Below are 16,281 nucleotides of genomic sequence, written 5' to 3' on the forward strand. Positions count from 1 at the left end.
GCTGGGCTTTTCACAAGCACCAGGCATATGGTGGCAGAAAGTAACGCACAACACCTCCCCTGGTGTTTGGGGCAGCGTGTGCCTCCCTACTGCCACACTGGAGAAAGAAATAATTATGGAGACATAATTATGGAGAAGTCACCTCGGAGGGACTAACTAAGGGAGGTGAACGCCACACCAGTGTGACTGTATCACTGCCGGGTTAAGAGCAAACTCACACAGCAGCTCCCTTGGGGGGCTGGCATAGTGTTCCTGCATGCAGGCAGCCAGCCACGTTCATGGAGAGGAGGGCTTCTGACCCTGTGAGGCCATAGCTGCTGGCTGCTGAACACTAGGGTGTGTGGATGAAGAGAAGGTAAAGGAAGAGTGTGTGGGGAGATGCTATAGCTCATAAGGGAAGCAAAACATTATTGTACAGTCACGCTCGTGCTGGCTGGAGTACTGTCTTCAGTGAAGGCTACTGAAGGAGATCTGCCATAGCAAGTTGTGTGTGGGGCACAGCCTCATGCTTCCACTCCCAGAAGCACAGCTTCCTGTCCACAAGAGTGAACTTTCCTCTTCATCACTCCTCTGCCTTACCTGTTCTCCACCTGACCCACAGCACTAATGGTAACAACAGCAGTGTCTTTGTGGGTGATACTGTACTGGCCACTTTCTGCTGCTTGCAACAGACCTGTATTTTACCTAGAATGGAAGAGTTTGCTGATACAGTTTAAGGACCTGCTTTCCTGTGATTGAGACCATGTTAAACCAAAGCTGGAGGCAGATAAGTGACTTATGTACGCCTGGTGAAGATCCAATGAAAGAGGCAAAAAAACAGCTCTGGGATACACAGTTGTTTCTTCCATGTATCATTACTTTAACAAAGGTATCCATTGCTTACATTTTATAATCCCATGATCTTGCAAATGTGCCTAAGAAATACCAGCTCAACATTGTTTCCTTCAACAAATTGTCATAGCAATAACAAGCAATTTATAGAATCATAGAATAGTTTGGGTTGGAAGGCACCTTTAAAGATCATCTAGTCCAAACCCCCTGCAATGAGCAGGGGCATCTTCAACTACATCAGGTTGCTCAGAGCCCCATCCAACCTCACCTTGAATGCTTCCAGGGATGGGGCATCTGCCACCTCTCTGGGCAACCTGTGCCAGTGTTTCGCCACCCTCATTGTAAAAAAATTCTTCCTTCTATCTAGTCTAAATCTACCCTCTTTTAGTTTAAAACCATTACCCTTTCTCCGGTAGCAACAGGCCCTGCTAAAATGTTTGTCCCCGTCTTTCTTATAAGCCACCTTTAAGGACTGAAAGGCTGCAATAAGGTCTCCCTGCAGCCTCCTCTTCTCTACACTCAACAACACCAACTCTCTCAGCCTGTCCTCGTAGGAGAGGTGCTCCAGCCCTCGGATCCTGTGCTGAGGGCTCCAGAGCTGGATGCAGCACTCCAGGTGGGGTCTCACCAGAGCGGAGTAGAGGGGCAGAACCACCTCCCTCGACCTGCTGGCCATGCTGCTTTTGATGCAGCCCAGGATACGGTTGGCCTTCTGGGCTGCAAGCGCACATTGTTGGCTCATGTCCAGCCTTTCATCTACCGGTACCCCCAAGTCCTTCTTCTCCACAGGGCTGCTCTCAATCCCTTCATCCCCCAGCCTGTATTGATATGGGGGGTTGCCCTGACCCAGGTGCAGGACCTTGCACTTGGCCTTGTTGAACTTCATGAGGTTCCCATGGGCCCACTTCCTGAGCTTGTCCAGGTCCCTCTGGATGGCACCCTGTCCCTCAGGTGCATCAACCTCACCGCTCAGCTTGGTGTCATCTGCAGATTTGCTGAGGGTGCACTCAATCTCACTGTCTATGTCACTGATGAAGATATTAAACAGTACTGGTCCCAGTACGGACCCCTGGCGGACACCACTTGCCACCAGTCTCCATCTGGACATTGAGCCATCGACCACTACTCTCTGGATGCGACCATCCAACCAATTCCTTATCCACCTAACAGTCTGCCCATCAAAACCATATCTCTCCAGTTTAGAGAGAAGGATGCTGTGGGGGCCCATGTCAAAGGCCTTACAGAAAGCCAGATAGATGACATCTGTAGCTCTTCCCCTGTCCACTGAGGCGTCACTCCATCACAGAAGGCTACTAGGTTGATCAGGCAGGACTTGCCCTTGGTGAAGCCACAGTGGTGTCTTGAATCACCTCCCTGTCCTCCATGTGCCTTAGCGTAGTTTCTGGGAGGATCTCTTCCATGATCTTCCCAGGCACAGAGGTGATGCTGACAAGCAGGTAGTTCCCAGGCTCCTCCTTTGTACCCTGTTTAAAAATGGGTGCAATGATTCCCTTTTCCCAGTCCCCAGGACTTCACCTGACTGCCATGACTTTTCAAATATCATGGAGAGTGGCTTGGCAATAACATCAGCCAATCCTCTCAGGACTCTGGGAGGCATCTCATCAGGTCCCATAGAGTTGTGTATGTAATGGATAGCCTTAGTGATGTGTAAATAGGAAAATAATCTACCTCTGCCACATACCTAACAGCCATAAACTATCACACCTAAAGTGTATTAAATTGTTGTGATAAAAGGAGTAAACCCAAACTTTATCGCTAATATCACAAAATGTAGATTTCAGTAGATTTTAAAGGGAAAAATAGACACTTATTATATTGCAGAGTACCATTGCCTTTGAATAACCACTGGGAATCACAGCCCCATGACTGGTAGATTCATCTGCAAAATACACGAGGCAGATGATTTAGTAAGTGAATAATGAGGCACATGTGCATTTCAGATGATAAATTCAATGCCTGGCACGTTAGGGCCAGATAACAGTACATTGACACACGCTGCATAAAATTATTATTTCTTATGTGCAGAGATCCAAAAGACATAGCAACAATGTATTTATTTGAAGTATGAAAATCCCAATATAGTTCAAAATATACTTTTGTTGCATTCGTAGAAGCTTGTCTAATTAACCTGCTTCCTGGAACAGCTCATTGGTTTTGAAAACAAAGTTGATACGTAACAGAAACATGCATGTACCTTACCTCTTGACTGAGGCATTTCACTGTATAATGTCAGAATTGTTTCTTTAAGCTGTCATTACTTAATATGCTTACTTAAATGTTTTGCTTTTTGACAAACCTCAAGAGCACAGCTATGACTTCCCTGAGGCTCCCAAAAGAAAAATATTTTTTCTACTATAATCCAAAATGTTTTAGTGTCATGCAAACATTTTACAATTGAAAATGCAAGTCAACAGAGGAGCAGTCAGAACCTTGGCTCACTTGAAATAAGTCTTCTTTAAAGTAAGAAGTTAATAAATACATTCCTGGAGTTTTGCTTCAAATTACCAAGTAGTAGCTACACGTTACAGATCTTTGGCAATGCAAAAGTTGGCTTCCCAATCTCAATTTTAGACCTATAAATTACAGTTCATGACCAGGTAAGAATAGTGGGCCCAGGATATTAAGTATTTGGTTAATTATTTCCTATCACTACCTCCATTCTAATTTTTTGGTGAAGAATATGAACACTAAAGTTGCAGAGCAAGATGAACTATTCTCTTCATTCAATGCACCTAAGTTATTGACTAAGACTTAAAAATAAGAAATCTGCTATCAGACAGATTTAGCAGAGGATTAACATGGAGGATGCTGGCATAAAAAATAACACCGTCCATTTTCTAACTCACACAGATTTTATTTGTACTTTTTGGCTCTTTTCCCTTAGTAAAGATATATCTACTCCATGTAACAGTGATTTGGCAAGTAGGCTTGATGAAAGATACAGACTTTTAGCAATAGTTCCCAGACATACGAGGTTAGGCAGAACTACAAAAACTTAAAATACAGCGAAGCTAGCGATTACCAGGCATCAGAGCCCATTCTTACTCTTGCTTTAAACTGAAAATAATTTTGAATCCTAGATTGCAGAAAGAGTATCAGAGCTTAGCTGCGTTGTCAAAAGAAATGTTGTTTGAGGAAGTATCATCTACTGTTTGATTGTTTCTCCCAGTTTCCCCCAATCTATATGTTTCTTAATATCAAGAAAAAATCAAGAACTTCCTCAAGTTTCTACTTGTACAGCTATGCCAACAACAATAACATCAGGCTATTTAAATAATGAGTGACATAAAATAGCATGCAAAAATGTTTGCTATTATCTAGTGGACAGGAAATCAACAAACATATCTAAATTAGCTGATTTGTTTCTGTGACATTTCTGAGCTGCTAAATATTAGTTCAACTCCTGCATGCTCCTTCTTTTCCATATAAAAGCATGGTGATTATTATCACAGACTGTTCCATCAAGAAATAATTAGCCTTGTATTACGAAGATGGTCTCATTAGAGGCTGCCAGTGACCTTGTTCTAAATTTCAGAGTGCCAGCATCTTTTAATAGCGTTGTTAGCATCATCTAAGAATTTGTATTAAGTTCTAAAAATCATAGCTTTGACTGCTGAATTACCCAAAAGCCATATTCTCTGTACCTTTGTATTCTGTAAAACTCCTACTTACTAAAATGTTTTGAGTAACTGAAACGTGATGATGATGCACAAGCAACAAATTTGTTTCCACTTTTCTCCTGGGAAATTTTAGCCACTATACCTGGCAAAGCTGATACCATAAGAAAGAGCAAGGGTACTAGCGGGTTTTGAAGGGAATATGAATTTTAAATAACACGCTGATTTTGTAAACATCCTGTCTGCTATAATGATTCAGCATCATTTAGAAAAGAAACAAAAACCATGACATTGGAGCATCAGATATTGTTCTGAGCAAACAAGTTTTACAAAATAGGAACTGACTGAATCATTGGCGAAGTTTTGAAGAGAAAGACTACTCATCGTTTTCACAAATCAGAATAATTCAAATAGGCATCTGTTACCTTTTTCGATCTCATAATAGATTTCTTATGATGAAGGTCATCCCAATCAGTTGATTACACCTGCTGAACATTATTATCTCTTGTCTTCAATGGCCAGATTAAGACCTCACCCGATGTTCAGTGTGGAATTTTGCCATCATACCCATTTGACCCAAGGATGCAGAAGAAGTAGGTACAGATATACCAGAGGACTTGGGGACTCGGCACCACTCAAAGCAAAGTACTTATCTCTTGTAATAAAGCATGAAACAAAATTGCAGCTGTGCAGGGAATCAGCTCACACACAGCTGTGATCCCACTGTGAGAATAAATGTAGTAGACTTGAGTAGAACAATCATCTGAAGTCTAACAAAGAGAAAAAAGGCTAATTTCTGATGATTCCTCATCTAAATGGCATATTCACAGGAATAAAGCCAAGTTGAGGCATGAAAAATCTGCCCAGTAGGAAGATGGACCCAGTACAAGGGAGACAGGCAATGGGCTGGAGGAAGCAGAATATCAAGGCTATTACAAAGAAATGAATGCCTTCAGATAAAAAATGACCACATTCAAGGACAAATGCACCAACCTGCTGAATCATATGTGATTGATCAGTTGCTATCTTTGGTTTGTATCTGCTGAGCAGAAAATAAATGATGAAGATTGATAAACTGTGGGTGTGAAGATTTTTAAAGTTTGAATCAATATCAGGACACTTATCTTAGTTCCCATGAGTCATAAGGAAAAAAATCCTTAGCTTCTCATAACTTCAATGTTCAGAAAAAATAAGACAATTAAGAATGAATGCTTTCCATGGTGAAGATATGAATAAATCTACTAGTCATACCTATCTATCAAGCAGTCAAACATGATCTATATCAAGCCTTACTTTTATTGAATCATATCTGCTACAGGAATATTTTTCAATCATCTGTGGTCTCCTGCCATACAAATATTGTACCTTTTTCAGAGAGAAATTGCCAACAGAAATCAGTGTTGGCACAGAAGACCAGTAAAGTCCTGCAGCTGCTAATTTCTAAATGATGTTTCCCAATACAATATCAAATCTCAAGTGTTAAAAATAGTATAAACAGTTTCTCTTAGGAAATCACACAAAGTGTTTTAAAAAATCTTCACATCTTACTTTGCACCCATACGAAGTAGGGTTGTGGACTGGCAATATCTTCTACCCAAGGATAATACCGAACCTGAAAAAAAGAAACTATAAATATGAAACTTCTTCATTCAATCACATCAGGCTGTGCCACAGAGCAGGTAGCCCTTTGAAGTACAGTTCAGTTCTCAAGATCTGGAGCTAAAAGTGGTGCTTGAAAATCACCTGTCCTGGAAATGACTTTTGAGAACTGCAGCCTGCTCTGTGTTTCCTGTGCCCGCCAACTATCAGTGAGGTGCTAGGCCATAATTTTTATACTCTGATGAGAGTATCCATGAAGATGTTCACAGCTTTACTGCAGCCAACTCTCAAACTGATAATTAATTTCTATTACGAAAAGTTCTTAGCTCGGGTTCCTAACATAAAGTGACATATGTAAGGCAAAACCACTTTTTTGTCATGGGTAGTTCAGAGGTACTCTGGCTGACAAGGGGCAGACGGGATTTGAAGTACTGGAACACCAGTCAAGATTACAGTTTATCCACTGCGTGGAAGGCTATGTGATCATGAAGCAGCTCCTTACAGCCCTGTCCTTGAGGCAGAACAAAACCAGTGCTGGTTTAACTGAGTGCTATGCTGTACGATGAACCGATTCAGCAGCTACTTCAACCACCTGTACAGTCCAGCCGGGCAGTTGTGTTGATACCCTCATCAGTTCATCTTGTGAAAGATATTCCTGTTACTCAGAACAGCCACGTGCCATGTATGCATAGGTGAATAGTAGGGCTACAGGCTTTACGACTGCTAAAGAATGAACTACAAACTCCTTTGTGTTCTTCAAAGTATCATCTCGCCTTGACTTACTCCAGCTAAGTGCACTTCTCTCCCTACGGTTCAAGGCTGCCCTACAGGTTTTGGAGTTCAAACTTGATAGGTCTAATGCTATCATGTGCATTTACTTTAGGTTACAGTGAGCATGAAACAACACCCATTAGACTGAAACTATTCTATATTTATTTTGCATACTGCAGTAGGATAAGGGTTTGTGTACCTAGAGACTTCACAGGTAATTTAAAGCAAAAAGACCCCCACAACAGCTGCTTGGCATCAGCTTCCCGCGGTATCTCTCCTCCTTCACTGAGTGAGCGCTTTTTTCCCTGCAGTTTCAGTAGAGTCATTTTCAAGGACAGACTTTTAAAGTTGTGCAAGGATCCCAACACAGGATCTCATGCTGAGTAGCTACTCTGCAAGTAGATATTCCATGGTTTTTCTCATGTACAACTTCCAAATTGTTGCAGAGGATGCAAAGCACAACTGGTGGGCAAGTGAGATTATCAGCTAAAATGAGTAGCTGAAGCCTCAAACTAATATTCTTTCAGAACTGCATTCTAGAATAGCATTGCAGCCTCATCACTTGAGTTCCTCCTTTTCCTTTGTTTTTCTTTAGAGTCTGACAACCACTTCTCCTTGAAGCACAACAGCTTTGAAGGACCTTCTTTTAGATGTCATTTCAGTCATGATGTGCCTAACAGAATTATGACAGATAGGTAAATGTTGAAAATTGATCTCAGTTAAGAAAGACCTGTAATTTGTTTTGTTATAGGCACTAGTAATTAACAACAAATGGTGAAAAAAACATGTACAACTGTTCTTTGTAGCAGATTAACCTAGTAAAGTCATGTTTCTATGTATACTTGTGCTTTTTCTTTACTTACACTATTCATATGAACAGTGACGTAAAAATAAATTTAATTTGTTTTAAAAGAGTCAAAATCCCACTTTTCCAGCACGTATGTTTGGTAACCAGGTTACATACTGCAAACGAATCCTGAACCTTAACAGAATACTTTGACCTCATTTCTATTTAAATAAAGCAAGGCAGTTTTGTGCTGGAACATAAAAAACTATCAAGAAAACTGTGTAACGTTCTGCGCTTTTCTTTTCTAGGCACAGCAAAGACCAGAGGTGTTTTTCTTTTTTTGTTTGGGTTTCAGTTTAAAAGACCACATATATTACATGTCAATAGAGACCTCATTACCTGAATTTCTCCCATATACTGAGATGTTTACATAATAATATTAGTAAGGTAAATGAAAGTATATTTGTCCTTCAAATGTTTACAACCAATGCTACATACATCTCTGTAGTATGCTGGTCTCTATAGCTCTCTTCCCGTGTCTCAGATTTCTTCTTTACTCTGGTCTTTTTATTCCCTCCAGAAGCAATCTCCTAGCCTGCGTAAGTGCTTAATGGACCATTTATTTAATCTTTACCCATCTATTTCTTCTTTCATGCATCCTTGTCTGTACTTGAAATTCTCAGCTAGATTTGGATACTCATACTGCAAATGTTCACGTACCCTATTAAAGCCCCCTTCATTCAAAGTTATACCGGCACATAAAGGTTTGCAGAATCATGCCACATTTTGTTCCAGCCTTCCTTTCCTCTGTTTAGCTCATCTCAATGCCCAACAACCTACTAACGAATACTACTCTGAACATATCGAAAACCCCATTTACTCTCCTCAAAGCTCAAACACTTATCCAACCAAGTCATGTTCTGACTGTATTGTCTTCAAACTGGCAAAATTTACCACCTCTCCATGCCAAAATCTGCATCTTGGCTGGGTTTAGGTCTGAGTCTGTGACGGACTGCAAGCAGGTACAATTCCCTGAAGCCCTGCAAATCCCTCTAACATCAGAGCTTTTGAAAGTGTGGTTAAGACTGGTTTTACTTTTGTTTTGCAACATGTCATGCATGGTAATATCTGCATAATCACATATCTACTTCAATAATAGATCATAGTTGAAGGGATTAATTATTAGACATGTTGATAATTAATTTTAAGATAAATATGTTTACTATGTCTAGGAAAAGATGCCTATGATATTAAGCCACTAACTGATTTTGATATCTTAATTAAAGTATTATTAACACATTCTGTTTAGTATTTACTTGTCAAATTACATTTAATCAGTATTATTTTGCTTGTGAGATTATTCTTTTTTGTTTAAAGTCTTTGCATGGGCTTAGATACTCTTGCGCAATGACTGATACATATCCTTTTCTAACATTCTTTAGTACTGGTCCTTTTGAGGTCCACCCATACCCTCCCATTAACGCAAACCCCAGCTATGACTTCCAAAACTCTGATAATTATGCTGCTTTGTTAACACGGTATGAACACTGTGCACTAACCTGATTACTGTATGGCATTTTGCATTAGTCACTACTGTAGCTTACTATGTGGCTGTAAGGAAAAACAAGCAGTGGTATAAAGTGTATCAACGTCTGTACTACATCCTGAACAATTTTAAAGTGGCAACTTTAATCCTGAACACCTTCTGTTTCAAAGTGCAAAGTGCAGTCCCTCCTTGTAACACTTCACAGTCTGCAGCAGTTTCATTCCATGAGTACAAGGATTAGCTTTGCCTTTCTGCCAGGGGCAAAATAACCACTAAAGTTACACAAGTAAAAACAGTGCGGCTGACAGTTCACCCAGAATATCTGTCGCCTACATTCTAAAAAATTCTCATTTTTGTTTTCTTGCAATAAACTTTCCAGCAATAAAATACACACTGTGTTTTTGAGATACATTCATTTTTATCTACACTGCCAATTTCTATGCCAACTCTATAAAATTCAGTTCTGTATTTTATGCAGTATACTAAATGAGCATAGAAGAAAAATACAATAGTGTTACAGAAGTGGTTTATTGACTGGATCTTTTAAACAGCAGGCCCCACACCCATTTTACTATGCTTGATTTCAGTGGGACTATGCCATTAGTAAAAGTACTCACATTCTTAACTATTTGAATACGAATCCCCTCCATTGTTTCCAAAGACCACCACTACAATAATTTTTTTAATATTTATATTAAATGCATGTTAGTCTATGAGAAAACTTGAGTTTTCAAAGAATAAGGTGTAGAATTAACCATATCTGCATCGTTTCTCAGTGATTCACAATTGAACTTGCTAGATAGGGAACCATTGTAGAAAAGCCGTAGACAGATCTGATAATTCTGGGACTTAGTTATTTGTTTTAGATACTGAGGACATCTTAAAGTTGTCTATGTCAGTGCACAAACTCAAGTTTGACTGCATGCAAGGCTGGATACATTTCCTGTAATTCTTGAGCTTTTATGTTAGGATTAAATTCTTTCAGAAGTTCTCATAAGGCTTTGGATAACATGAACAGCTCCTACCAATGGGCAGGAGTTTAAGGACAATGGAAGCTCTAAACTTGGTGGAAAACCATCCCTGACCATCCTTTCATCCCTGAGATGAAAATTCACCAGAGAACAAGTGAAAGCAGGCTGGTGTTACCAGTTCTCTTCCCACTATACACCCACAATAGCCAATGATGAGAAATTGTCCAGGGCTGTCTCCCCCTACTTGCTTGCTGATTTAAGTGTCTCCTGGGGTACAGCCCTTTATACTTGCATCCCCTTGGGATGTTATGCCACGTTATCAGTGAAAAGGGAGCTGAAAAGAGCCAAGGAGTTCAGGGCTGAGATGTTCTTCCTGCTGGTAGCATAAGGCAAGCTCTCAGCATCTGCTTTGGGAAGGACAGGATGAAACAGCATATATGGAACAAAGAAACAGCTGAAAACTCTGAAAATGTGACTGAAAAACAGCATTAAAAACACCTAAATTCTAGCAAAGGGAGGGCTTGAGGCATTTTTGGATTCAAAGGACTCTGGTACATCTATTTAAAAATACAACTTCTACAAGGCTTTCTGTGTAGAAAAGATAGGCTGCGGTTGATTTTATGAACTCTTCTCCTAATGACAGTCTCAGCTCTTCCACAGAATGGTCCATGAACCCACAGACTAACTCATCAGAGCTGAAGGACAGATGGCATAAGCATTTTCAGGTGAGAGATGTTCTCCTGACTGATTTCTCACAAACCAAGGCCAAGGAGTTGATCTGAAGCACAAAGCAAAGGTGGACTGGAAGCCACAAACTGCAGAGGGCTCTCACACTGCTGCTGTTTTGATTGCTAAAAAATCTTTAGAAATCATGTGAAAACTGAGGAATACGGCATCTTTTTCACAGGGGGGAGGGGCAGTTCAATTTGCATAGTTTGTGTAGGCAAATAAACACTTTCCCTTAACCTTTGCCAAATCTTGTACGTGTTTGCTTTCAGTGCCCAAGCTCTGAGCAAAAGTTTTGAAACTGGGAAAGGCCCTGAGAAATCAAGTCTTATGATTAGTGACCTCATGGCACGTTCCACTTCTAGTAACAGTGACAAACACACCCAAGAGGAGCAGGAGAGGTCAAGAGAGGCATAAAATCAGAGAATCAGTATGATAGCAGACTATCTCATAGTGGGAAAGAAACACAATGGCTCAGAGAGCGCTTGCCTGAAAGTCCCTCAAGAAACCATTTTATTATGTCATGAAGCCAACGTTAAACTTCTGGCAGAACGTTAGTAGTTAAAGGGAATCCTATCACTCCCTCGTCGCTGAAGCGCTTCCACAACCCGCTTTACTCCCACCACCACAGGGAACGACGGGTGAACCCCGCCAAGGCGAAGTGACGTGGGAGAGAAGAGCTGGCCTGCGACCGCCTCCCTCATTCAACGAGTAGCGTAACAACAGCACACATGTACGTCATTACGCCCGCTCCCCTGCGCCGTAGCTCTGACGTAATTCCGGCACCTGCCCTAAGCTCGACGCGGTGCCCGGAAGCGCCCGACCGGGCACTAAAGCCGGTGGAGAAAGGTTCCGGGGCAGGTTTAGTTCCGGGGGTTCCTCCGCATGAACCGCGGCCGCCGCCACCGCTTCGGCCGCAACAATGATCCCGATCCCGGTGGTGGTGTGCGTGCTGGGGGGCTGGTGCGCCATCTACCTGGCGGATACGCTGCTCAAGGTGAGGGCTGCGGAGGCACAGCCGAACGGGGAGCCCCCAGCCCCGCGCACGCCGGGGCAGCAAGTGCCGCTTCGCCCCTCGCAGCCCGCCGGCGCCGGGAGGAGGGCGCCGGCCCGCCCCGTTGCGGCGCCGGGATCTGCCGGCCGCGGCCGGCCGGGCTCCGAGCGGGGGAGGCACCGCGGGCCCGCCTGCCTTCCCCACAGAGCTCGGCGCGGGCGCCGGGCCCCGTCCCGCTCCGCGGGTGCCGGCGGCTGTGAAGGGCCAGGGCCGTGCCCGCCCCCCTCGCCCTGCTGCCCTCCCCCCGGGCGGGCTGCGGAGGCCACCCGCGCCCTCGGGGCCTGGCTCCGCGCCCCAGAAACGGGGCCCCTCCGCTGTGCCGGCAGCCTCCGCGGCGGCGGCCGGGGAAGGATTGAGGGGGGCGACGTTTTGCCTCCGCCCGTCGCTGGGGCTGAAAACGCCTCTCCGGCGGCTGCGGGTGCGTCGGGTCTGCGTGCAAGGACCAAAGCTGTGGAACGACGGGCAGCCAGCTCTTAATCTCCTGCTTAAAGAGTCCTGCGGCTCTTCAGTGTGCTTTCTGGGGTTTAAAGTGTTATGTCTTTCTAAAAAAACCCCTTAATTCAGTAAGTTTTCTGTCTAGACTATGTGTTTCATAAGGATGATTTTCCTAAAATTACTGTATGTAAAAACATAACTAATTTTTTCTTCATTCTTTCAGTTCCTTCATTTCTTTTTCTTCTGAATGTGCTTAGTTCTACTGAAAAAAAACAAGTTGAGACAGAACTCAATAGAAATCCTTTTTAAAGAAATAAACTTTAATCTTCAGAGAGTATTGTAAGACTCATCTTTTCCCTCCTGATGGAGACGGGAAGGTTTGAAAAGAAAACACACCAACAAGACATCGTTCATTATACATAGGGATGCATTTGTGCGTTGCACAAGTTTCGTTGAGTATTTTTTAAAGCACGAGAGGTGTGATTTCGAAGAGATGACTGAAATTGTGGTGTAGTTATGCAAAATAGGATGTGTGCTGGTTAAATATGAGGGAAAATGACAGGTTTGTGCTGTAATTTTCTTTTTTACGTTAACGTTACAGTCCAGGAGCTGTATCTGTTTCTGCCAAGTGCAGATAGGGCCTAGTGATTTCTAAGTAAAAAAAAAAAAGTTAATTTTGTCACTCCTGTAAAATATGGGAAGAAATATACAAGAAGTTTTAGGTGGTGAGAAAACTTGGAAAAATAAGTGGCTCCCCCTGCTGCTAATTGTTGGAGACCAAACGTAGCTCAGTAAACGATGAGAGCTATTAATTGACAAATACAAGTCTGTATGTAATGACAATAAAAGTACAGTAATTTATCTGAAGATTTTTCAAATTTTATTATGTCAAGTCTGTATTAGGTATTTGGAAACAAACGTGGCGTTGTTTTGAAACAAATTAGAAGATTGGCTGGGTACCAGGAAAATGCACTCCTGACTGTAGCGAGACACACCAAAAACCACTGGAAGGGTCAGCCAACAGCCGAGTTTTCTTTTGGCAGCAACTTCGTGTCTGATGAAGAATCTCAGAGTGCAAAGCAAGAGCTGAATTCAGGTTATGGTCCTGTTGTGCCGCTTCACTGAGATCCATTTGTATCTCTGAGATTCTGAAGATCTCTTTCAGCATTAGACCTTAAAAGCATTCTCTTTTGTAAGTAAGAATAGCCACTGCTTTTCTCGTTACAACCTCTGGTAGAGCTTAGGAGCAGCAAGGGAGAAAAAAAACCCAAACAAACCACGCATTGTTTGGAGCCAACTTAGTGCCTGATTTATGTTGGAAAAAGATGGGGGAATGCCTGGAGTGCTATAGCAAGCAAGAGAGTCCAGGAGTTAAAATTTAACTTTGATCTTTTAACTAAAAGTTGACAAAGCTTATTAATTGTAAGGAAGTATGTGGGAGCTGTGGGATTTTAGTGAACTCAGTGGTAGATCGCATGTGTGTACATCTCAATGATAAGTTTCACTGTGAGCACCACAGCCAAAACAGAATTTTGATTAAATAACCAGATTTATATAATCAGGAAACTGAGGGTTGCTTGTTTTATTGCTGGTACTGTAAATCTCCCACCACATTCGTAAGCCAAGGTTGCTAGCAACTGTAGGAAAAGGCAGTCCCTGCTTTGAGGCAGTCCCCTCAAATCACTTGCAGTTTCATTGTACCAAAAGGGCATACAGAGCGTGAGTGAGGAGTACTTTTCCTGTTGGTATTTTCAACAAAAAGAAGGATGTGTGCTGTAACTGGTGGTTGATGTTTATTCTGTAAACTTGTTCAATATGCAATGTCTCTTGCTCTGCTTGTTCCCTTATTGGTTTTGTTCAGATTTCAAATACTTTGTTAGGCCGTCTGACTCTTAGAAAGTCTATAATATAGAAGGAATAACAGTGTGGTTAAATGCATTTTTGCACAAATAAATTCACATAATATTGCTAGAGTTACAAGACACATTTGTATTGGCAAACTGAAAAATGCCAAATCAAGCTGGGACATGGAATTTTAAGTCCCTCGTGTTGCTCTTCATTGAACCACTGGCGTGAAAGTTTCCATTGGAGCTTGGGTCCTACAAAAGGGAATCACTCAGGCAGACCCCTAAATTCCTGCTCTCCAGCATCCTAAATCATCCCATTTCATTCTGCCTGAAGGATCAGGAATGAGCAAAGGGTAGAAGGTTGTCCCTCCTTCTGCTGTGAGAAATAAAGGATGCATTAGACGCATTCAGTCAGGGTTAGCCTTCAGCTTTTAAGGTCAGGAAGCTGAAATGGTTCAGAGCTCTTGAACAGATTTTGTCAGCAAAGAAGAATGTTAAGGACTCTGCTTGCTGGCAGATATTTATGGAGCTCCTGGAGTATTTAACAGGCGTTCATTATTTTGAAGGCTTGCATAAATAAAAAAGGTATTGCTTTTATAGTAAAATTAATATAACAAAGATCACTTAGAACTCAAAGAAGCAGAGCCAAGGCTTGTGTGAAGGAAGTTTGAAATGAAACAAAAGATACCAACATACCTCACACCGGGGCGTGAGGGTGCATGTTGCAGTGAGCACATGCAAGTGATCCTGCGGGGTTCAGGACAGAAGGAGCAGAAGTTTGCACAGAGCTTTTTAATATAATTTGCAAAGGGATGCAGTCATTTAGTGATCATGAATACCATTCACACAACTTGTGAGGAAAATGCAAAAGGAAAATGAATTTTGGTACCTTTAATTTTTTCCCCCCCGTTTGGCAAATGTATGATCAGTAATCCCGTATTTCTCCTGGAAATCCCCTATTTCTCTTGCCTTGCTAGTACAGTGGGGCTGTGATGTGATTGGAATGAATTTGAAGGGATGAATTTCTGGCATTTCTAGGGGTTTTTGCATGTGATAAAAGGAATCATTTTTGAATTGCCAAGTCAATATATCCAATTGGCTTTATTATAATAGTATGTGGTCGGTTTGGACTCTGTGTGAATGAACAGGATGTGTTTACTCAATTCCCAAAAAACAGTTTGTCATGTCAGAGGTATTTATGTCATATGTATTTTAAGATAATTCTTAATTATTTGGTAGATTATGTAAGGAGGTCTTTTTCTTTGTTTCTTTGGCTTATGCATTATGTGTAAAAGTGTAACCATCTTTGTGATCTCTTCTGTTAAAGTTGGCAAGTGCTGGGTTAACAAATGCTGATGTGGTTGTGGACACTAAATTTAGTGGTGTGGTGTCATAGGGAGTGACTAGTGTTGATTAGGGAGTACATGGTGATGAAAATTTCTGTCGGTGTCCTCAGCTGACTTGAACGAAAATGTGACTGAAATCAGTAGGGTGAAGAAGGAAATGACACAGAAATATATAGGCAGAAGGATAAATGGTGATAAATGAACAATGACCTGAGTAAATGGGTCTTGTGTCCTAAGAAAGTTGTTATTTAAGATAAATTTTTAGTGTTCAGATTTTAATTATGTCCACAAAATGACAAAAGTTATCAATATAGTTGTACCAAATGAGATCCTCACTCTCCCACACCACTGTAGCAGGACAGGAGGAATACAAGGAACTTGGCAAGTTCTAAATTCGTTTAAAGAACTACGGATGACAGCCAGAAACGTGTGAAGTTCTTCTTGGTGGGGACGAGGGGAGCCTGTTGTGAACTACGCATTCTCCAAAGTCTTCAGTAGGTGCTGCTGCTCATAAGGAAACTTGGGAACAATGTTCCAGGTCAGACAGCTCCGAAGACGTGTCTGGATTGTGTCAGAGACACCCCTCCCTTGGGAACTGCTCAGTGTCAGAAGGCTTAACACATTGGTGCACTTTTCCTGAGCTGTGGGTTCCTCTCTCACCTCCAAGGAAAGCATTCTCTCTGTTGGGTTTCTGATACTAGCTTCCATGAAGCAGGCTGAACAAAGTCTA

General features: G+C 41.9%; 1 protein-coding gene and 1 long non-coding RNA gene across 6 annotated transcripts in view; both read left to right on the forward strand.

Annotated features, from left to right (window-relative positions):
* The first annotated feature begins 11,690 nt into the window (after positions 1-11,690).
* Positions 11,691-16,281, forward strand: part of MBTPS2 (membrane bound transcription factor peptidase, site 2) — a 47,757-nt gene continuing 43,166 nt past the window's right edge. For 4 of the 5 annotated variants that reach the window (XR_012661147.1, XM_075096960.1, XM_075096930.1 and 1 more), the window contains exon 1: positions 11,692-11,866. Coding sequence is in view for 4 of the 5 variants with exons in the window: in XM_075096960.1 (XP_074953061.1) it covers positions 11,792-11,866 (75 nt within the window). In the remaining variant the exon portion in view is untranslated. Of the gene's footprint in view, positions 11,867-16,281 lie in introns of all 5 variants that reach the window. The other variant, XM_075096939.1, reaches the window with a different exon arrangement.
* On the forward strand, positions 12,405-12,688 carry LOC142058923 (uncharacterized). The gene is made up of 2 exons (XR_012661154.1): positions 12,405-12,486; positions 12,582-12,688. It is a non-coding gene; the product is annotated as an uncharacterized LOC142058923 (long non-coding RNA).

Source organism: Phalacrocorax aristotelis, chromosome 1 (genome assembly GCF_949628215.1).
Source record: "Phalacrocorax aristotelis chromosome 1, bGulAri2.1, whole genome shotgun sequence".
NCBI lineage: Eukaryota > Metazoa > Chordata > Aves > Suliformes > Phalacrocoracidae > Phalacrocorax > Phalacrocorax aristotelis.